Source organism: Falco rusticolus, chromosome 3, assembly GCF_015220075.1.
Source record: "Falco rusticolus isolate bFalRus1 chromosome 3, bFalRus1.pri, whole genome shotgun sequence".
Lineage (NCBI taxonomy): Eukaryota > Metazoa > Chordata > Aves > Falconiformes > Falconidae > Falco > Falco rusticolus.
In genome coordinates this window covers 110,426,358-110,449,137 of record NC_051189.1, presented here as the reverse complement: position 1 = coordinate 110,449,137, position 22,780 = coordinate 110,426,358, and the positions used below count along the sequence as shown (strand labels likewise).

Below are 22,780 nucleotides of genomic sequence, written 5' to 3'. Positions count from 1 at the left end.
GTCCCCCTGACCCCAGCATGGGGCTGGCTGGGACCTGCCTGCCTGGCCACGGCCCTGCATGGGGCGTGGGAGAAGGACCCTACAAAATGGGGCTGGGGGCTGCGTCCCCACAGCCCCTGTGCTGAGCTGTGTCTTTGCAGCAGGGGGGCCCTTCGGGGCCGTGGGGTGCTGCTGCCCCACACCCCAGTGAGGGGGTGTAAAGACACCCCACCCCCCCCAAGGTGCCATAGGGCTGGGGTTTGGGCAGACACCCTTCCTCCAGCCCGGGGGACGGGTGTGCAGGCTCTGGCCTGACACCCCCGGAGCTTTGCAGGAGGCTCGGATTTGGGCAGCCACCCGCCAAAGGCCGGGGGGGGGGGGCGGGGGGGCACTGGGGATGCTCCCCCCAGGGCCCTGGGGGTGTTAGGCTTGGGGCGCCACCACCAAGACCCTGAGGGGAGGCTGGGATTTGGGCTAATCCCCCCCTCCCAGGGCCCTGGGGGGCTGGAGCCGAGTCCCCCTTCCACGACCCCGGGGGGGGGGTGGTGGGGAGATGTCTGTCCTGCCCCCCCAAGGCCCCGGGGCTGGGATTTACCCCCGCTAAGGCCCTGTGGGGGCAGGGCCTGGCTTCCCTCCCCGCTCCCAGACCCCGTGGGCCGGCGATTTGGGCTCCCCCGCACCCCCCAGCCAGGCCCGGGGGGGGGGCCCGTCCCGCAGCGGCCGCCCTGGCGGACCGAGTCTCTATTGTTGCGGAGCCGCCCGCCAGAGCGTCGCGGGTAACGTCATCACTCCGCGCCGGTGGCGGCGGGCGGTTGCCGCGGTAACGGCGCGACGGCGGCGGCGATGGAGGGCGGCGGGCGGCCCTCGGCCGCGCAGGCCGTGCTGCTGGCCGCCAGCACCGCCCTCACCGCGCTGCTCTACTCCGTGTACCGGCAGAAGGCCCGCGTCGCCCGCGGCCTCGAGGTGCGTGCGGGGGGCCCCGGGGGGCGCGCAGGGGCCCGGCCCCGGGCCTCGGCCTGGTCCCGCCAGCTGAGCCGCGGCCTCCGTTTCCTCCCCCGCAGGGCGCCAGGAGGGTCCGGCTGGACGCGGACCTGCGGGCGGTGCTGCTGGAGGCGCCGGGGCGCTGCGTCCCCTACGCGGTCATCGAAGGTAGGGCAGGGCCCGAGGCGGGTGGCGGAGGCACGGCCTCACCCCGGCTGCCCCTCGCCGGGTGGGTTCCACCCCCAGCCCCTCGGTTCTGCGCCCTCAGCTCGTCTCCCTACTGCGGTGCAGCTGCTAGCTGTCCTGACAGCACAAAACACGGGCTCTCGGCCCTTCTGCCCCCGCATCTTGTTCAGATACCGCCCATATTCGCCTTATGCAATAAAAAATGGAGCAGATGATTACCAAGCACCTCGCATACACTTTGGGTTTGTCTTTCAGGTGTGGTGCGGTCCGTTAAGGAGACCCTGAGCAGCCAGTTTGTGGAGAACTGCAAGGGCGTCATTCAGAGGCTGACGCTGCAGGAGCACAAGATGGTGTGGAACCGAACAACCCACCTCTGGTACGTGCCTGCCACCCACAACCGTTCAGCTTTCTGACCGGCTGAGGCACCCTCAGAGCATGTGACACGCTGAAATGACTTCAGACATGGCCGGAGTGATCAAGGTGCCTCAGACCTGGACGCCACAGTTATGGCTGCCATCATGGGGCACATTTGGCTGTTTTCAGGCCGTAACCTTTCAGAGTTTGTTCCGGGGCTGTAGGAGACGAGCACGTAGAGTAACCCAGCATGGGCAGAGCATTTATCAGCAGCCCCATGTTATTGTTATCAGTACTTCCCAAACAAAACAACACCTTCAAAACAGAAATTCAGTCGGATTTGGGCAATACCTGCAGCCAGGGGACCTGAGGGTGGTCCCAAGAGCTGCCTGGCCCATGAGAGCTGCCAAAACAAGAGCACGATGATGCTCTTTGAGCTAATCGGATAATGTTGGGAGAGGGGTCCGCCAGAGTCAAGAAATTACTCAATATGAGTTATGCATCTTGCTCCCCTTTATTAGATTCTAACTATAGACTCGATACACATACATATTCCCAAAGCAAAAATATGATTGGTTATAGCCTCTAAGCGCGGGCTGTGCTCACAACCCTAATTATCATGACTAAAATAAGCATTCTATCCATGCAGCTATTTGCGTTACTATGTTTCAGCCTTGCGGTTTGCTACTCCCTTTACTCCCATTCCGCTCCCTCTCTCTCTTGGCCTTGCACCTGCTTTCCCAACAGCTGTAGCTTGTTACCTCCAGGGCCTGTTAGCACAACAAAGTTACTTGGTCTCAGGATTCAGGAGCAGCTCAAGGCTACTTTCCTGTTAACTTCAGCACAATTCTAATTACAGGCCTATTCTAATGCCAGGCCTGGATTGTGCAGATTTTTAGGGATTCTATGGCCACGCTTCTGCAGCTATTTTTCTACAGGATAACGCTTATCAAATTCACATGTGTGACAGGCAGTGCTTCTTCTCACAGGGTGATTTCTGGCAACTGGGAATGCCACGGAGAGATGAGGGGGAATTAAGTGGGCCAAAGTGCTCTCCTGGTGATGGTGGAAGCCCACACTACTTCCACAGGGACTGTGGAAGCGTTGAGGCAAGGGTGAAGGGCTTTGTGCACACCTGGATGGCACCATGAGGGAAAAGGCGCCATTCCTCAGGGAGTCCCATCCAAATAATCTTTGCTGAGGGCAGGTGACATCTGGCAGTCCCCAACATCAGCAGGTCAGCCTGCGCAGCGTTTCCCTGCCAGCCTCGGGGGAAGCGCTAACACTCACATTTGCTTTATCCCCTCCTCCTTCCCCAGGAATGACTATGAGAAGATCATCCACCAGAGAACCAACACGGCCCCCTTCGACCTGGTCCCTCAGGAGGAAGGCGCCAGTGTCACAGTCAGGGTGATGAAGCCACTGGACGCTGCTGAGCTCAGCCTGGAGACCGTGTATGAGAAATTTCATCCCTCTGTCCAGTCCTTCACTGATGTCATCGGCCACTACATCAGCGGAGAGCGCCCCAAGGGCATTCAGGAGACGGAGCAGATGCTGAAGGTGGGCACGGCACTGACGGGGGTGGGAGAGCTGGTTCTGGATAACGCCACGATCAAGCTGCAGCCCCCAAAGCAGGGCATGCCCTACTACCTGAGCGCCATGGATTTTGACTCCTTGCTGCAGAAACAAGAATCAAACGTGCGGTTTTGGAAAATCCTGACCGTTGTTTTTGGCTTTGCCACCTGTGCTGTCCTCTTTTTCATCCTACGGAAGCAATACCAGCATCACCGAGAGAGGCAGCACCTCAAGCAAATGCAGGATGAATTCCGGCAGGCCCAGGAGCGCCTGATGCGTGAAATGAACGCGGAGGGCGGAGAGACGCTCAAAAACGCCTGCATCATCTGCCTGAGCAACACCAAAGCCTGCGTCTTCCTGGAGTGTGGGCATGTTTGCTCATGCAACGAGTGCTACTGGGCTCTCCCTGAGCCCAAAAAGTGCCCGATCTGCAGGCAGGCCATCACCAGGGTGGTTCCCTTATACAACAGTTAAATTTCTGTGGCCGGGGAGGGGGAGCTTTTGGCTTTAAAGCTGCCTTTTGTGAAGGGGGTTTCTTACCTCACAGCTTGGGTGGTTGATTTTGGGGAAGGGGAGGGAGCTTGAGTGAGTGGGGTACTTGGACTGGGGTGCAAAGCCGGGTCTTAAAAGGCAATGGTCCAGCCGATGTGGGCTCACATCGCGCTCCGCAGGTTTTCAGGGGGAGACGAGCCCTCACAAGGGGCACGGTGCTTAGCCGGGAGGTGCAGTTTCAAGCTCTTTGGTTAAGAGTTGGACTCTCGGGGTTTGCATCACAGCTGACTGAGCCTGCGATCCCGTACCCGGCTTCAAAAAACATTGTGGGGGGGGAAAAAAAAAAATGCATTACGGCTTCTCAGAGGCTGCAGAATTCGGGTGATGCTGCCACACTGGGGCACGATGGAGCAGAATCGGCTCTCAGAGCGCTTGTGCGGGGGCTTGTGTGTACGCAAGTAATTCTGTGATCATCCACGAAATGGATTTGTGACTGTATCACGCCAGGACACGAGACTGAGGAGGTGAAAACACTGTGGCTGATTTCTGCACTCGGCTTGAGCTGGGATAGAAAATGAGATGTAAAGTAATAAAATAGGACGAAAAGCGTGTTTGTCTCAGATCGTTAAGTGAGCCTGATGGGGGTGACGGCATCCGCTGCCCCCCTGCGCTCCCGGGGGCGTACACCCTGCGCTGATAAACACCTGCGGAATGTAAATTGCCCTGAGGTTGTGGTTAAGGGGGGTGGGATCCGGCCCCCCATGCCGAATCCGACACTGGTCATGCCAGACACCACTGTCCCCTCACTGTCACCCAGCTGGTACCAACCCCCCAAACTTTCACACAGAAAAGGAAAATTCCCTTCCCTGACTCCCCCATTTTGCCATAAATCGCAGGCGGGAACTGCACCGAGAGGGTTAACAAACCCAAAGTGAGGCTTCAATTAACATTTGCTGTGGAGGGCACGGAGGTTTTAATTAAAGAGGCCCAGGAATGGGGCAGGGGAGCTGCTGTATTGGGAGCCTGGAGCAGGAACAGCCAAAATCCCAGCAGTAAAGGAGCCCCTGGGATTTGGGGGAAGACCCTGCGGGCTGCCCAACACCTGCATGCAGGCAGAGCTGCTCACATCACCCGGACGGGTCCCGAAAAAGAAACAATTTTCAATCAACTACCAGGAAAAATGGTGAATTTCACAAAGAAATGGGTCGTTGCCTCATTAAACATTAACGAGCCTGGCCGGGCAGTGTCCGAAGGCCACTTTGGTTGCGTGGCACGAAGCCACCGGCTGGATTTCCCCGCCGGGCCGAGGCCCTGGGCAGCCCCAGCGCCGGGAAGGGCCGCATCCAGCCCGCCCACCGGCTGTAGATGGCGGTGGCTGCCTGCGTGCTGCCTGCCGGTGGGAAAAGCCAGAATCCCGGCAGGAAAAGCCAGAATCCAGCTCGCTGGCAGAGGTGCCCCTGCTCTCCCCGCCGTTATCGCCCTGTGTTGCCCTTGTTGCCCTGCTGCTGCTGCCAGAAAATGAAATTGCCTTTTATCAGCGGCTCAAAGTGCATCGTGGGGAAAAAAACACCCCAAAACAAGAACCCCCCAAGACTTTTCCTGAGGAATCGGCTCTGCCAAATCATGCACCACACGCCGCTGTCTCCCCAAGACCGTGGCTTTAAGATCTGGACCAGCTGAGACCCCCAACTCCTTTTCTCAAAAGGAGTTTTCTGCTGAAAAATCCTATTTAGAGGCTTCTGTTTTCAGCTGTTACTGCCCATCACCCCGTGTGCTCTTCCTTTCCCTCGCCAGCTGCAGTTTCCTGGGGACCCACCACCCCAAAACCAAAAAGCCTCGTCTCCTCGAAGGGAACAGTGGGGAGGTCACCGCCTGCAGGCAGACCGGTGCAGGATGCGGCCTGGAGCCTCGGCATTGTGCCCGGGGAATGGAGCCACCACGCGAAGCCTAAAAATACACTTTTGGGGGGGCTGTGCTTCCCCCGTTACCTTTTGCCTCCTGTTTTCAAGCTTTCCCCCGTGATATCTCGGGCGTAGACGCAACCTTATGTAAGGAGCTGACAGCTCGGGGGTGTGCGGGGGCGCGGGAGAGGGGCTCGCACCGTGCCAGGAGCTGAAGCTTTCTGCACATGAGGGGTTTGGGGATGGGAGCAGCCGTGGGGCAGCACGCCCCAGTCCCAGTGTCACAGGGCGCCCCGTCATCCCCGTGCCACTGTCCCGCTCAGCCCCGAAACGAGCCAGGCTTCCGGAGAAATCCGCCAGCAGAGATGTTGCAACCCAGCCTTGCACAAAACCGCTTTTTTTGCTGCTGTCCCCACTGTTCCCCCCCTACTCTGCTTTGCAGGGGGTCCACCATGGGTGCCTGAACCCCACAGCGTAGCCGTGGCCTTCGCCAGAATGGTAGCCACAGGCTTCCCATGGCCCCTGGGCTGGGCTGGTTTGCCCCAGTGACCCACAGGGCTGCTGCAACATCACAGGAAAAAGCCCATGGGAAGCTCACAGTGATGTGTGGTGCCCTGGGAAAGGCTCGTGCGGGGACCCCCTGCAAGGACGCACAGCCAAAGGGCACCCAGACTGGCTCCCCAATTTGCAGTCCCCCACCGAGTGCCGGGGGCCCTGCAACGGCTCAGTTCTGCTGGGCAAATGTGAGGCTGAGCCCACGCTCCCCAGGGAGAGGTGCTGGGCTCCCTGGGGATGCTGTGGGGCAGCTCCAGGCTCCCCAAACGTGGCTGTGGGGCAACCTAGGCTCCCCAGGGATGCTGTGGGGTAACCTGGGCTGCCCAGATGTGGCTGTGGGGCAACCTGGGCTCCCCAGGGATGCTGTGGGGTAACCTGGGCTGCCCAGATGTGGCTGTGGGACAACCTGGGCTCCCTGGGGATGCTGTGGGGCAGCTCCAGGCTCCCCAGATGTGGCTGTGGGGCAACCTGGGCTCCCTGGGGATGCTGTGGGGCAGCTCCAGGGTCCCCAGATGCGGCTGTGGGGCAACCTGGGCTCCCCGGGGATGCTGAGGGGCAGCCTGGGCTTCCCGGGGATGCTGAGGGGCAGCCTGGACTCCCCAGATGTGGCTGTGGGGCAACTCCGGGCTGCTCAGGGATGCCTGTTCGGTAGCTCCGGAGTCCCCAGGGATGCTGTGGGGCAGCTCCGCGCCGCCGGCGCCCGCCGGGGGTGCAGCCCAGGGGATCCCCGGGGCTGGGGGGCAGCCTACCGGGGCAGCCCACCGGGGGCGGTGCCGCGCCCGCCCCGTCCCGCCCGGCCCCGCCCCCCGCTCCTCTATCGCCGCCGCCGCCGGAGCCGCCGCCGCAGCCGCGGAGCCGCCAGCAGCGCCGGGCCGGGCCGGGATGTGACGGGGCGGCCGCCCCGCGCCCCGCTCCGCCGCTGCCCCGGGCCCGCGGGCCCCGCGCCCCGGGAGGCTGTCGGGGGGCGGCGGCGGCGGCGGGCCCCCCCCCGCCGCCCCCATGTCGGAGGGGCCGCCCTACGGCGAGGGGCAGCTGGCGGGGGACGCGGCCGTGGGGCAGCTGCCCTTCCCCGTCCGCCTGCGCGGCCCCGACGGGCTCCTGGCCGGCGGGCAGGGGAAGCGGCCGCCCAAGCTGGGGCAGATCGGCCGCAGCAAGAGAGGTGGGTACCGGCGGGGGGCGGCCCCGGGATGGGGAGGGGGTGCCCGGCGTCGCGTCCCGGGGACCTTCCCCGGGGATGGGGCACCGCGTGCCCTCCCGGGATGCGGGGCACCCCCGGGGACAGGGCTTGGGGCGGCGGTACCCCGCGGGGTGCCGGCCATCACGTCCCGGAGATGCAGGGCGCCAGGGAGCATCCTCAGGGACACGGCACGGTGCCCCGGGTACCCTGCGGGACGTCGGGTGTCGTGTCGTGGGGATGCAGGACACTGGGGAGCATCCCCAGCGAGGGCACGGTGCCTCGGATACCCTGCGGGATGTTGGGCATCGCGTCCTGGGGATGCAGGATGCCAGAGAGCATCCCCAGGGAGAGGGCATGGTGCAGCCAGTATCCTGTGGGATGTAAGGCATCGTGTCCTGGGGATGCAGGACACTGGGGAGCATGCCCAGGGGCAGGGCACGGTGGCCCGGGTACCCTGTGGGATGCAGGGTCCTTCCCTGGGGCACTGGGTAGCAAAGACTGTCCCCATTGTGCCCTGGGCACTTTGCCGGGGCATAGGGCAGTAGGGACCTTCCCCAGGGACAGGGCATCACACCCTGGGGAGCATCCCCGGCGGGCAGAGGTGAAGGGACCTTCCCTGGGGACAAGGCACCATGCCCCAGGTCCTTTGCCAGGGCGTAGATGCCCTCCCCAGGGCTGGGGCACCAGGTACCCCACGGGGTGTTGGGCATTGGACACCACGCTGACTTTGCTGCCGGCCACACCAGGGATGCGGGACCCTCACCAAACCCACCCCAGGGTGCCCACCACCCTGGGGTGACCTTGGGCGAGGAGAGCACGGCGTCGGAGTATTCATCACCATTATGGTTTTTTCTGCTTTCTAGTGGTTATTGAAGATGATAGAATTGATGATGTGCTGCAAAATCTCTCAGAAAAGGCCCCTCCCGGTGTTTAAAGCCACCCCCGGGACGCTCGGCTGAAGCCCGGGGGGGCCGGTTTACAATGGCACAATAACCACCACCACCACCCCCCCGACACCGCAGCACGCCCGGAGAGCCGTCCTCGCCAGCCTGCAACCCCCACTGCCCAGCAGCACGTCCAGGCGACGCGTGGAGGGGAGGGCAGTGAGTGAGGCAAAGCCCAGCGACAAATTTAAAAAAATAATACTACTACTAAATAAATTTTTTAAAAAATGGGAAAAATAATCACCCGCTCCAAACCCCCCCACCCCAGCCCACCGCCGCGAGGGATGAACGGAGGCATCGCACCGTGGCTCCGGATGACTCGTGATGGCTTTTCCCGGGGGACAAACCTCGCGCCACGCGATCGGGGGGTAAGAGGAAAGGGGGCAGCGAAAGACCGGGGGGGTCGGCCCCAGGGTCCCCCCCAGCCAGGGTTGTTCCCAGCGGGCACCTTGTTTACATTATTTAATCTTGCAAAAATGAATCCGTGCACTTGGATGTACCATGCTATCCCCTTCCTTATGATTTTTTTTATGTTGATGTCTTTGGATGTTGGAAAATGATATAAAAAAATATATATTTCATTTTAGTCACGTTTTAAGGTTCTCGAGGGGAAAACCAAAACTTTTATAAAGGAAGGGCCTAGAGGAAGAATTGCTGGTTTATTTTTTAAAGCTTGTACTTTTCAGTTGCTGTGAGCAAAGGGACAGATTTTATATGTGTGGGGGGGCGGGGGGGAGCGCTCGGCTTTTCTAACTACCATGCAGTCTGTAGTGTGGGTGATCTTGTTTTTTTTTTTCTCCTTTCTTTCTTATATTGTGGCAGTTTCTTCTCTTTAATAGACTGTATTAAAAATATATATATAAAAAAAATTCTAATGTAATCACAAGGGTGCCAAACACTTGGAGATGCCAGAGGGCAGCGATTCCTTCCCCAAGTCAAGCAGCACTCGGGGCTTTCTGCTCTTTCCAGGGCTCTGTCGATCTCTCGTGGGGTTTTCTTTGACTTCTCTTTTCTAATCTTTCTTTTTAACTATTTTGCATGACGTGCATAAAAAAAAAAGCGCCTCTTGCGTGAGGGCTTGGTTTCTTGTTTCTGTTTGCAACTCTGACTGACAGACCTCAAGGCAGGTTTTCTTTCCTCCTTTTCTTAAATATTGTGTATGTTGCACTTTTATCCACTACACAGGGCTATTTCTGCAATGTCCAAATAAAAAGGAAAATGAAACAAAATGGAAAAAAAAAATTATAAATCAATGCGGATCTGCCGTGCTTTCCCGCGTGCTGCCAGGGCCCAGCGCCGTGAGCATCCTTCCCCATCCGCCTAAATAATGCCCAAAATAATTAAGGAAAATGTGGCTGCTCTCCAGCATAGACCCCTTGCTACCAGGGTCGTGCTGCACCCTGAGTAATTACTTATAATTAATACTTATTTATGGGATTGTTTTTTTTTAACTGGAGAATGCCTCTAGGGTGCAGATTTAACGGAAAAATTCAATGCAAGTCCCAGAAGCGGCTGCTGGGGACAGGGACCCAAAAAGGCATTTGTCCCCTTCAGCGCTGGGAAAGCCTGTGGGAAACGGGGATCCCTTCCCCCCCGACACCCAGATCCCGGCGGATTCCCTGCGCACGCTGGTGTTCCTCACTGCCCAGGAGTGGGGCGGTGGTGCGAGCCGATACCGCTCCTGCCTGCGCCACCAAGGGCGCCGGCAAACCTTCGTGCCAGAGGGAATAAAGATAATCACACCAGGGGAAGCGGGGGACGGGTTTTTACTGCCAAGAAAAGCATCTATCGCAATAAAAGTGGCGTGCCACCGCTCTGTACAGAGATGGGGGGGGGGGGGGGGGGGCTCAGGGGGGAGCCTGGAGTGGGATAGAGTTCTGTGCTGCCTGGGCACCCCCCGTTCAGGGTGCGCAGCGCAGCGCTCCTCTCCCTGGCACCTCTGCTATTCGTTTCTCCCTTTCAGAAGCAGGCAAGCTCTCACGGGTCCAGGATGGAATAAGGGACATTCCCTAAAGTGCTCCCTTGAAAAAACCCATTCTTTCCATTTTTTCCCCCAACGGGTCCAGCTCCGAGGTTGCAGCCTCACAGGTTGGACCCAGCGGACACTGTCAACCCTTTGGCCCCAGGATTTTCTATTCCAGGGGACTGGATGCACCTGCAAAGTAGGAGGTGGGCCCATGGGAGGGTTTGGTTTTTTCCTCCAATCTAATGGGTTTTGCCCCAAACAGCATCTGAGCATGAGCCCAGGGCTTTGGGGAGAGCAGATGCAGCTGCCGGCAGGGCAGAGCATCCTGCATCTGTGGAGGAGGCAGCGCTGGGTGGCTCACAAGACACATAACCACGGGCTGCATGCAGCTGTGGACACTGGGTTAATTAGGTTTACCAAAAAACCCCTGTTTTGCATGAAAACCTGATCTATGGGTCTGCCAGACCCAATTGGCCACTTTCTCCCATGCATTAAAACCAAAGCTGAGCACGCAAACCTCCCCGAAAGCCGGGTAACCAGTCTGGGTGCTCCGGGGGTGGGGTCCATGCACTTCCCTGGGAGCCCCCCAAACACACCCCAATGCCTGAGAGGAGCTGGGGATGAACCGAGAAAGCCTGAAGCCCGAGGGGGAAGGGAAGCTGAAAGAAGAGGAGATTCTGCTAAATTATAAACCACTCTTTTATATGCATCTTTCATGCACGGCACATCAATAATGGAGCAGGAGAGCCCGGCGCTCCGGCGAGCTCGCTTACAGGGAGGATGCAGGATGGAGGGGCGAGAAGAGAGGGCTGCGGGATGGATGGTGGGGAACGATGTGCCCAAGAGGCCGAGCCGGGGATCCCCCAGCCACACATCGCCAGAAGATGATATTCTGAAGGAGGATTTAAGGATTAAGCTGGCCATGGGGCAGGAGTTTATTGCATACATTATTTAACAGATGGCCCAACGCAGGCGGCCGGCTGCCTACGGTCTCCCCGGTGACCTTGGCCGGGAGATGCCGGGGCTGGGAAGGGAGCCTGGTGCCACTGCTGCACTCCGATTACAGGCACCGGAGGAAAAAAGCTCCCCGGAGGAGCTGGCACCCAGCACCAAATCCCCATGGAAACTGCAAAAAAACGCACCCAACCCTGGCCCATATGGGCTGCTTGTTTTGGCAGTGGGGGGGGGGGGGGGGGGGGGGGAAGGAAAAATAAAAATAAGGGAGCCATTTGCAGTTTATTTACCAAAGAAAACTTGGCGCCTTTGGAAGAAGCAGGGTGCCGGAGGGATGAGCGAGGAGCAGAGGTCCCATTGGCACCCAGAACTCTTGCCAAATCCTGCTCCCACGCCCAAACACGCGCTGCCATCCCATTTCGGAAGGTGCTAAAACACTTGCACCGCCAGCAAAGCCAGCCGCGGCCCTTTACGCCCAAGGGCCACGTTGGGTATTTTTATTCATCTTTAAAGCTGCTCATTTTCTGCAGCCTTTAAATTCCCGCAATAATCACGGGGTCAGCACTTTGCATTGCATAAGCCCCCTGGGGATGGCACTGGCCATGGGGGGCTCAGCGCAGCAGGTGCCCATTTGGGGGGCTGCACCAGCGCCCCTGCCACTCATCTCCCCCATCACCAGAGCACTTTGCAATAACCCATGGAAAAACACCCCAAAACCCGAGGCGGGGGGTTGCAGCTGGGGCAAAGCAGAGCACAGAGCAGCAGGCGAATGCCCCAAAGCTCTTCCCCTAAAATGATGCCCATGTAGCAACCGCCCAAAATAAATATTCTTTTTTTTTTTTTTTTCCCCTCTACCAAAACTAGGGCATGTTAAAGTAGGCCAGCACTCCCCTGCCAAGTGATTTATTTATTGTGAGGAGGAGCGAGGAGGGATGGGGTGGGACAGGGGCTGCAGGGCAGCACGCCCAGGGCAGGGATGCTCCATCCCACCCCCAAATGCTGCAGTTTCGGCGAAGAAAAGGGGGTCAGATTTTCCCTCTGTTCTTGTTGAAAAATCACAATTGCTTAGGAAGGGGCGGCTTTAGCGACCTTTGGTGGGGAAGACACAAAACCGGTCATTTTAATGGTATCAAACCCCTTTGGAGCCATTCGCTTGAGACTGCTACCGTTTTCAGCCGCATGGGGTTAATGTTTTATATTGCGGTGTTACCAACCTAAAATATGCTTTAGGAAAATGGATAAAGACATGAAAGAAATTTTCTCCTGCAGAAAACCTCCATTTTTCCACGCTGCTTTTTAATGCAGGAAGAAGAACCCAGCGGCTGCCCGCTCCCATCCTCAAAACGGCTCTGCCCATCCCAGGCAATGGGGCTGGCCAAGGGGTCTGCGGGTGCAGCACCCTCCTGCTGGGTGCTTCCCCCTCAAATGTGCCCTTGGGGCCTTTTTTTTTTCCCCCCTTCTTATTTCCTTTGCGTTTCACCCTGGGAGAAGGGCTCCTCGTGGTGTGGACCCAAACCATTGCTTGTTTGGGGGATTTGGGGGGGATGCGGGTCCCCCATGCCCAGGCTCTTTGTCCCACAGCCACTAGAGGCCACTGAGGCTCTGTCATCCCACCGGATTTATTCCTGTGGGACACTGGGACACCAACATTAGCACCTAAAAGTCTAAAATGGGGGGAAAAAATAAAATACAATGCATGGCGGCAGCAAGATGGGGGAAAAAAACAGGGCAGAGGAGAGCTTGTCCGCAGCTCCATTGGTATCCCCAGGGGCACCCCCACCCGGGACCCCATGGATGTTGGGGAAAGCACTTTTCTAATCCCAAATCTGGTCAAGCCACGCTGCTGCCCAGGCCTGCGGTGAGCACTAGCAGGATTTGTGCATGTCCCACACCACAAAACACATCCAGGGGGCAGGGGAATGCTGCCCAGCGTTGCTCCCCTCCTGGGCCAGCGCTCGGAGCAGCTGGGATCACCACGAATTTTTGTGGAGGGGTCAAGCAGCCACCCCCGGGATGCAGCATTTCCTATTTCATGACTGTCCTGCAAAAAAATCCTCAATCCCTCCTGCTGCCTGCCTCGGGGAGCCCGAAGGCAGAGCTGCCTGCTTCCCCAGGCTCCTTATTTTCTTTTCACCTGGAGTTAAAATTTCCAGGCTATTATAAACAGCTGTTCCCACTAATGAGGACTGAGCGAAACATCAGACATCTTAATTTATACATTGCTCAAGGTGTCAAACTGTTGCATTACAATAACAAGTGGGAGACACCTCACCAAAAAAAATGAGAAAAGTTTCACATGGAGCTCAATGCAGCAGCAGATGCTCAAACAAAAGCCAAGCCTGAGCAAAGCACCAGCTCTGCAACACTGCTGATGTCTTCCCAGTTAAATCATCAAGGTTTGGAGGGGATTCTTCTTTTTCCAGGAGGTGGGGATGCCCGTACACCCTCACATTTGTGCAGCCCAGGAGCATTTGCCCACCCTCAGTGGGCAGGCGAGGGAGGATCGCTGCCGCCTTCTCAGGGCTGCCCAGATCCCAGCCTTGTGGGTCCGGGCAGAAGATTCCCTACCAGAGATCTTCCACAACGGTTCCTCCCTGGGTTTTGGTGGGATGTGCCCGCAATAGCAATCACCCTCCCGCCAGCGATGCAGCGCAGGGGGTGCGAAGGAAACTGGGGGAATTAGGGCTCCCTTCCACGCTATGGCATTGCCATTAGCAATATATATTATTGTTTGCAGAGGCACGCGTGACACCCAGGCGAGCCCTTTGCTTTACCAGCCATCATCCTCCCAGTGGCTTTTAGGCATCCTCCGACCCTGCTCACCCTTTCCCATGGGGTCAGGGTTGATGGGCGAATGTGGAAAAAAGGGAGCAAAGCGGCTGCTGGGAGCATCTCCCGGGGTCCCCGGAGCATCAGCCCCTTCCTGGGGTGGGGTGTAAAAGAAAACAAAGCAAAACAACCGACCACCAAAATACCCCCCCAAGCAGGCCACATGATGTAACGCACCAAAATACCCGGCGGTGAGTCACGGTGCTGGGCGCGGGGATGGGCCTGATCCAGCTCTGAGTCAGCCCGGCGGGCGCGGGCAGCCATGCAGGCTGTGTTTACCCCCGTCCATCCACCCTCCACCACCCCCCTCGAGCTCCCCATTTCCCATTTTTGCTCCAAACCTGCACAAACACAAATAAATACGCTGTGATTCAGGGGCACGTGGCAGGGCTCAGCCCGCAGCAGCCCCTGCTAGCCCCCCTGAGCTCCCCAAATCCCTGAGGGTGCCACCGCGATGGGGCTGGACGCACCAGCATCTTACAAAAGCCAGGCCTGGGAACACTTAAAGTATTTAAAGGGGCTTTTTAAAATGTGTGTTTTTGGAGAGGGACACACACACACAGGAGGTTCTCACTGATGCCACTGCAAGGAAACCCTTGGGATTTTCCAACTAGCTCTAATTAATTAGCATTTCCACAGCTTAGCATCGTTTTAAACCTGAAGCACCAACTGATTCCCCTCGGTCACGGCCAGAGGAAGCCAATACTGAGCGGTGACCCTGCCGGGTACTGGTGAGATGATGGGGTGATGCCGCATGCCTGGGGCACCCACATTGCGAGGGGAGGTGGGTGCTGGTGGAGCTGGGACAAGGCTCAGCTCCCAGCTAGGGGCAATCCAGTCCCAGCCCTTCCCAAGCCATGGCATCCTATAACATCCCCAGTGGGACAGAAAACAGCAGGAGACAGGGCTTATTTGGGAGGAGGTGCCTTCGGAAATCTGCTCCAGGATTATTTTCACCTGACCTGGACAAATACACAGCAGGGAAAACTCTTACAGCAAACAAACGCAGTGTACTAGGTCGAGTGGCATGTAGCACAGGGCAAAGCCGAGCTGCACACGGGGTTTAACCTCCAGGGATTTTCCCGGTCAGGGCAATCCCCAGCCTTGCATCCCAGGTCAGTGCCCCATCTCCATCCCACAGGTTAAGGAAAGGCAGAAAGCGAGTTGCCCCATGCTGGGAGCAGGATGAGACCCTGGCAGCATCCTCAACCGGTTTCCATAGCAACAGCTCCGGGCCCCAAATTGGCCACGGGTGCCAGGGAAGCAGGGGCGAGGAGGGAGCTCAGAAGGACACGCAGCACAGCAGGACGACAGGTTTAACGTCAATAAACACTTTGCATCTGGGTGCACTGGGAGCGGATGTGAGGGGAGGCTGGGTCTGGGCTGTCAGGGCTGTGACCCAACACCCCCCCCTCCCAGGCCAGCCCCATTGTGGGGGTCGAGAAGCTGCCCCCCATCCCATCACCCCTGCAAACCAGCGCTGTTCAGCACGGATCCTGACCAGCCCATTTCAGCTGTATCAGCCTTCCCACTTCAATCCATAGCCTGGCTGGGAAGCCCGGAGCCCTGCTCTAGCCAGGAGAAACAGCCACCAGACCCCAAAGCATTCATCCTACAGCCCTGAATGCCAGGAAAAAATGCATCCAGGGAAGGCGTGGGCAGGAGGGAGAACCCAGGTGGGCACAGGGATGCTCCCGGGCACACGGATGCTCGGGGGCCCCACAGCCGCCTGTCCCTGTGACCATGCCTGCCGGCTGCAGCAAGGCTCCTGGCACCTATATAAGCTGCAGCAGCGTGTGCAGCCCCAAGAAGACAGGAAAGCGAGCAGGGACCACAGCCCCGAAGCTGTGCTGTGGGACGGGACCCATGGCCTGAGCCCATGTCCCGCAGAGGGGTCCCACGGGTCCTGCAGAGTTGTCACCATGCAGCCGGAGCCATCCCCAAGTGCGGTGGCATGGCCCACAGCAGTGTGACCACCCAACCCCTTGGCCATCACTGCTGGAGAGACCCAAGAAAGGCAGAATTCAACCCGCTACAGCTCAAGCCCAGGAGAAAGGCTCCCCAAAACCCCAAAGCTGGTGAGCAGCAGGCAACCAGCCCTATCACATCCAACACTCACTTTCCTCCACTTCCAGCCCTGGGGCTGGAGGTATCCCCAGGGAAAGACCATGTTTTAAAGAGTTTTAACAGAGCAGGAAGGGAGGTGTGACGGCGAAGGGCTTGGGCAGGCTGGGAGCAGTGTCCCACACTCCCAGGGAGCCTCCACAGGGCAGCACATGCAGGCAAGCATCAGCCTTCGGCTCCTAGTCCTCGCCCCAGGAGTGATAAGCGCTGCCCTTGACCCAGCATCACATCAGCAGCCCAGGGATGCCTTTGGCCAAGCCCCCGGGAGTTTTGCAGGGGGAGGCTCCCCCTCTTCACCCACCAAAGCACACTGCTCCCACCAAAGCACACCGCTCCCACCCATCGTGGTGCTTCAGCATCGCTCATCTCATCAGCTTGCACAAACACATGGCAAGAGAGGGCTGCAGGTCCTTGCAACCCCAACCAGCCCACTCCTTCCCAGGGATGCAGCCCGCATCCTGGGCGACTGCACTTCCCAGGGGCTGCGCCTCACTGTATGTCTGTACCTCGACACCTTCCCAGCCCACAAACACACGCAGCCTCACCATGCTACCCGCATCCCTTGCTTTCCTGCCTTGTGCACAGAAAGGGTTGACAACAACAAGGCTAAGAAAGCCCCTAATTTAATGAGCAGAGAAGGAGGGGAAGGTCACAGGCCCCTAGCTTCGCTTTTTGAATACCTGCAATGTAGTATCTGTGTGTTAGGAGATGTAAGGATTTTAATAATTAAAGGGACCTCCCAGGTGGCTTCGCACAGAGGGGACACCACTTGCGGGACTCATGCTCACGTGTGCATCCCAGCCCCAGGCACGTTTCCCCTGGCAAAGGCGACTTCACAGGTGGCAGAAAAGAAAGAAAACCAGAAAAGGCCATCGCACAGGGGGTTCAGCTCTCCTGATTTCAACACAGCCCCCAAAACCAACACTGCAAAGCCGTAGGCATCCCCAGAGCCAAACCAAACACTTACCCTTGGGCAGTGACACCAGCTCCTGGCAGGGCAAGGGAGCAAATTTCCATCTTCCTTCCTCATGGGCAATGGCACTAGGGGGACAGCAACCACCCCAAAAGCAGAGCCGTGGGACGGGGATTATGCTCACTGGTGGGGCCAGGCTGCCTACAGGCACACACACATCCCTCCTCCAAGAGCCCCTCAGCCCCAGGCTTTGGCTTGCCCTTGGGATAAATAAATCACAAAAACTCAGCGCAGCTGTCCTGGGTGTGAGCACAGGGGGGAAACCAACCCAGGAGGGCTCAGACCCCAGGTGCTTACAGAGCTCCCAGCCCCAGGGGCAGCGCTGGCTGATTGCCACTGAGAAAAACACCATGAAGGTGATGCCCAGAAAAGTGCATGAGTGGGACCCCCCCACCCCCCCTCCAACCCCCCCCCAACCCCTCTGTTTTCCTGCACAGAGGAGCGGGGCCAGGGTGAAGCAGAGCGGCGGGAGGCGGCGAAGGCGGCGTGCGAAAGCACGGGGCGGCCGGCTGCTATTTCTGCGCCGTGTCAGCACCCACTGACAGCAGCCGCCGTCTGCTGCACCGCATCGGCGTGAGCACCCCGAGAACACGCCAGAGCTATAGGTGTATTTTTATATACGGCATCGCAGGTATAGCTGTGTATTTCTATGCTACCCCTGCAGCACACTGGGCAGGATGGAGCTGGCCAATTTTGGGTGCAAAGCGAGCTGCCGGCGGGCACTGGGCTGCAGCCGTGGGGGCTGCATTTAGGGGCTCCCTGGACTCCTCCTTTCCCCTTATCCGATGGGCAGAAGCCTCTGGAAATCCCTTCTTCCTTCTGCTCAGGGTCGTTCTTTTTTTTTTTTTTTTTTTCTCCTTAATTTCTGGGACTTGGAGATAGAGCCAGGCAAACGCAACCGATTGTGTAACGTTTTGCTCAAAAAGCTTCTTAAGCAGCCACATATTTCTATTGGATTTCCCTTGCCCTTTGCTGCTGATTACTGGTGTATTTATATATAAATAGAAGCTGTCTTCCCTGTAATCTGCTTGTTTCTCCTAATTAACTTGGAGCTGCTCTCATCAGGCTGCTCAGCCCCTGGGTCTTGGGGGTGCCGGGACCAGTAGTGCTCGGTGACCCCAAATCTGCCAAATTTCAGCTGGAATTGCTTTTTAGCTGTTCCTGGAAGCCCTCCCAGCACCCAGAGGCTTGGAAAAAAGCCCTTTCCCAAACTTTTATGTGCTCAGTATCTGCCCCGGCATCCCCCCATCCCCCCTGCTCGGGAGAGCGCTCGAACGCAATTTCTTCACTGCACCTTCCTCCGTCCTCACAAAGCTTCCCCCTAATTTATGGAACGTCTCGATTTGCTAATTATTTTAATCATTATTACTCATCTTTCCCCTTCTTCCCCCCCCCCCCTCAAAACTTCGTCCTGGGCCTGTCAATCACTTTAATAGCTGTTTACAACCTATCATCAAGTCTTGCATAACATCCACATGACTTCGCTCAGATGCCTCTGACATCCAAAAGCTGCCCCTGAGCTCTATTTCGGGAGCGATGAAGCCCACGGCACCAACCGGCTGCATCCCCCGCTGATGTGCCCGGGCCCTGGGATGGGGAAAATCGAAGGGAAAAACATCCCCAAAGCAAAACGATTTTGTAGTTCATATAAGACAACTCCCTGGCCCAGGGTTTGGGGGTGAGGGCTTGTTTGGGTGGCTGCTGACCCCCTCCCCAGCACCGCGGGTAGATGTTGCTCTGCTGCATCTTTTTGGAGAGACCAGGAGCAAAAAGCATCCGACGTGGCTCCGGACCACGGTGCGGATGCTCCTGGGGGGCTGCAGCTGCAGCATGGCCTCTGCCCCCCACTCCCCTCGGCAGCGGAGAGGGGGTTGCACACAAAGCATGGCAAACGCTGTCACAAAGCTCATTTTCCAGCAAAGTCCTTCACCCCGCAGCATCGCCCGTCGGCGGCGGGTTGGCGGGCGGACGGAGGCAGAGGCGCAATCTGTGCCTGAATGGCTGCCGGCAGGTTGCCAGCCCTTTTCGGCAGGAGATGGCTGGGTGGCGGGGCGGTGGGGGGGGACACACAACAGCTCTTTTTTAAGCTCTCCCGTCCTCCCCCTCTCCCGCAGGTTTCATAACCCTTCAAAGCAAGGAAGGGCTCCTTCGGCTGCTGGCTAACGAGCCCCTGTGGAAGAAGAGCCGCGGCCTCGGCAGGCAGGGATGTTTGGCACCAAGATGCCTCCACTGTGGCACATGTCGGGGCAGGGGGGACATGCAGAGATCTCTGTGGGGTCCCACCATCCACCATAACCCCCCAGGGACCCGCACTGGCAGCCCCAGGGTGCAATTTTGCACCAGGATGCCACAAATTGGCTGGTTCTCTCCCCAGAACGCCCCTTGGTGTCAATCTCGGTGTGACGCTGCCCCGGGTTGGAAAGCCCCTCTCCCTCCCCACACGGATGCTGCGTGCAAATATTTATTTACCCAGCATAAAGGGACTTATTTATTAGAGCTAGGGCTGACAACTGTTTCCAAACTAATTTCTCTTAATAAGGCACTTGCGGTCACCCTGGCAACAGCATCGGAGCGCCCTTCCTTAAGACAATGACTTAATGGGGTGAAAATCCCCTTGGATGTGATGAGGGATGCTGAGGGGGACCCTTGGGAGGTGCCATGGCCAGCAACACCTGTCCCCTCTCCTGGAGAGACCCACTCTGTCCCCAGAGATGGCAGTTCCCAACCTCCCCTAGCAGCCAGCTCTGCTCTCATTAGTGGCCCAATTAGCCAACCTAAGGCCAGCTAATAAATGAAAAGCTGCTGCAGCACAGCGGGCAGGCGCAGCCGGGCACTTTTCCAGCACACGGTGGGTCCCTCGGCTCAGCCCAGGGCGAGGTGACGGGGAAGCCGCGTTTTCCAGCCGCGCGGCTCTGCAAAGGGTGCAGCAGAGACGGACCTCGCTGGGGCAGGGCAGAGAATTTGGGAAGGGAAAGAGGACTGGAAAGCAATCACCAGCCCCTGCCCCAGCACCCTTCCCCAGCGGGCACAGAGAGCACTGGCCCAAAGGGGGCAAACTGGGCCATAACTGTCTATTTTGTAATGATCTTTTTTTATTTTTTATTTTTTTTTTACATAGGTCACCAAAAGCAGGAGGGCATCAGAGTGGGTCCTTTCTTGCCAAGAGGAAAATAAGGGACAACATAGCTCCTACCTCCTGCTTTGGGTTGGCAAACATGACGGCTGCTTTATTAATACCTGTAATAACAACACTAATTAAGGAAGGTGTAGGATGGAGGCAGAAGGATTTCAGCATCCTTCCAATAGCCTGGGTGACAGGGTAAATTGCTGAAAGCCCTGATATTAGAGCTAAGATGGTAGCAGGATTTCTCTCTGAAATTTAATTCTCGTGGAAGAATTAAACTAGACTGCCCCTGGGTTTTAAAACCCCGGATCCATCAGCTTACAAAGCACTGTGCAATTTGAGGTTTGCAAAATATAACTCTCCAGAACCTGGAGGAAGCTACTTCCTTCTGAAATCCAGACCTTAACTCATGCAATAAATTAGGATGTTTTTTTGGGGGGGCGTTGTTTTGGCCAGCCACGGGATGCCTCAGCCAGCTGGGATGCCCCCGGGGAAGTGGGCAGGCACAGCCCCAGCAAACCCACCTTGAAACAAAGGACTCGCACCCGGCAGTCAAGCAGGCTGTGATTTACTGGGACAACAACACTTCTGCAACAGAGAACACGACTGTGCCGAGGCACCCGGCCGGCAAACCGCCGAGCATCGCCATGCTGGGGACCCCAGAGAAGTGACACCAAGAGCAGAGACCAGAGGGATGTTCACAGTCCCCGGGACTGGCATCCCTCCCGTCACTCCCCTGGACACGCAGACACCAAACAGAAACCCGCTGAAACATGGCAAGGCTGCTACATGCCAAGGGAGGGAGCGAAAGGCAACAGGTTTCGGATGGGCTCCACGGGCATCGCAGCCACGCCAGAGGCAACGGTGTGTGATTCCCACCGTAGGCACTTGATCCGTGGAGCTGCCGCCGGTTGGATCCTGCAGGAAAGCCCATCCTGGGGGCCACCAGGCAGGGTCAGTGCGAGCCCCATGCCTCCCCCGTTGGCAGAGAGAACTAGGAGGGCACCCAGCTCCCTGGGCAGAGCGTGGCGTCCCCACGCCTGCCGGCATCCCAGGCAGCAGCTTTAAGAAGACTCACCCCCTCCATGTCCCAGCACTGACCATCCCAGAGCATCCTTGGATGCTGAGCCAGCCACGGCAGCTGGGCACAGGCGGTGTGCACGGCACAGGCTGGTGCTGGAGAAGTGAGAGCAGCGGTGAGAGCGGCGTTGGGCTCTGAAACAGGCTCACCCATTTCATCCCCTTTTCCTTCCCTGAAAGCCAAGGGGAAGCAGGAGAGGCTGCGCCGAGGCCACGTGCTCACTCCTAAATGCAGAGCAAGGGACCAGTTGACTCCAGGAGCCCTTCAAGTGGGGTGGACACTTGTTTTGCCAACAGATCTGGATTAACAGCGCACTGGGCAGCTCCCGGGAGTCAGGCTGAGTCTTTTGGGAGAACCGCGGGATCAGAAACCAGCTCACTGGTAACCCCAGGAGGCCTGACATGCACGTGGCCTGGGAATAAACCCCGCTCCGGTAAAGTCACGGGGACCAGAGGGAGTTGTGGTGGTCAGGGGGCTGAAGAAAGGCAGAAAACAAGAGGTAGGTTTTGCTCGTGAGTTGAAATACTCCCGCTCTCCACCAGCTCTGCTCAGAAAAAAAAAAAACCCAAAAGATTTCGTGCAAAACAGATTCCTGCTCATGACACTTTGCTAGGGAATGGAGGGGACGTTTTCCTCCACGAGAAGGTTTCAAAGAAAAGATGCTTTGCCTAAGGAGGAAACACCCTTTCCCATATTCCCACATTTCCCCAGTTTCCCAGTGCTCTGCAGCTGGACAGTTTTCAGCTCTTACACTCACACTCCCCCTCGTCCCCATCCCCCTCGGGGTGCAGCAGCCCAAACCCCCTCTGCCTGTGTTCAGCTGCAACCCCTTTGATTTTTCTAAGCCCCCAGACAAAACCAGACTAAGCCCAAACAGAACCGGGGCCTTTCTCTGGCAGAAAACTAAAGATTAAAAAAAAAAAAAAAAGCCCCCCAAAACCTGGAACCTGTCTTTCCCCCAGTAAAGCCAATGAATTCTAGTGACAAGTGAGCTTTTGGCTGGAAAATGTCCTCTCCCAGCTTCTCCTCCGTGTCTCCTCCTCTTCTTCCCATCAGCTTTTGGAAGCCGCAGTCCTGCTGCCCTCGGTCTGCTGTGAACTGCGGTGGGTAACGAAGCTCCCGGCAAGCACCGGGATATCGCTGGGCTGTGCCGGAGCTGCCAAAGGGATGGCTCTACACCGTGGTGTAAAGCTGCCCATCACAGGCAACAATTCCACTGGGTTCTCGCGGAGTGGTGGTACCCGTGGTGGGTCTGGGGAGGCGGTTTGTGTTCGGCCGCCTCTCAGCTTTAAGCAGCATGAATGCAAGAAGCGGAGATGGGGAGAGCGATGGCTCCATGTCGTCCTGGTGTTCGGGAGGTTTTTCCCTCTCTTCATTCAGGAGGGTTGAGGCAAGGGCAGATCTGGCCACGGCTCTCAGGATAGATGCTGCAGGGGCCCTGGGACAAGCCCATCAGCTCGGGGGGTTTAGGGAGTCAGGCACCTTTAAAAGAGCAAGCCTTCAAGCTGTTGGATTCAAAGGCAGGGCCCTGCAGTTCAGAGCCAAGAGATCAGCCCATGGGAGGCTCGTGCAGAGAAGGAAGGAG

General features: G+C 57.7%; 2 protein-coding genes across 2 annotated transcripts; both read left to right on the top strand.

Annotated features, from left to right (window-relative positions):
* Positions 1-787: 787 nt before the first annotated feature.
* MUL1 (mitochondrial E3 ubiquitin protein ligase 1) lies at positions 788-4,174 on the top strand. The gene is made up of 4 exons (XM_037381815.1): positions 788-942; positions 1,041-1,128; positions 1,402-1,522; positions 2,820-4,174. The coding sequence occupies exons 1-4, from the start codon at positions 823-825 to the stop codon at positions 3,547-3,549; spliced, it is 1,059 nt and encodes a 352-aa protein (XP_037237712.1). The 5' UTR covers positions 788-822; the 3' UTR covers positions 3,550-4,174.
* A 2,680-nt stretch (positions 4,175-6,854) lies between these two features.
* On the top strand, positions 6,855-9,373 carry CAMK2N1 (calcium/calmodulin dependent protein kinase II inhibitor 1). Its single transcript, XM_037381960.1, has 2 exons — positions 6,855-7,182; positions 8,064-9,373. The coding sequence occupies exons 1-2, from the start codon at positions 7,023-7,025 to the stop codon at positions 8,132-8,134; spliced, it is 231 nt and encodes a 76-aa protein (XP_037237857.1). The 5' UTR covers positions 6,855-7,022; the 3' UTR covers positions 8,135-9,373.
* Positions 9,374-22,780: the final 13,407 nt, after the last annotated feature.

Excerpts from the sequence above, each read along its gene's own strand:
- MUL1 (XM_037381815.1), top strand. The coding sequence starts at position 823 with ATGGAGGGCGGCGGGCGGCCCTCGGCCGCGCAGGCCGTGCTGCTGGCC. Across the intron at positions 1,129-1,401 it reads CCCCTACGCGGTCATCGAAG|GTGTGGTGCGGTCCGTTAAG; the intron begins GTAGGGCAGGGC and ends TTTGTCTTTCAG. Across the intron at positions 1,523-2,819 it reads AACCGAACAACCCACCTCTG|GAATGACTATGAGAAGATCA; the intron begins GTACGTGCCTGC and ends CTCCTTCCCCAG.
- CAMK2N1 (XM_037381960.1), top strand. The coding sequence starts at position 7,023 with ATGTCGGAGGGGCCGCCCTACGGCGAGGGGCAGCTGGCGGGGGACGCG. Across the intron at positions 7,183-8,063 it reads GATCGGCCGCAGCAAGAGAG|TGGTTATTGAAGATGATAGA; the intron begins GTGGGTACCGGC and ends TCTGCTTTCTAG.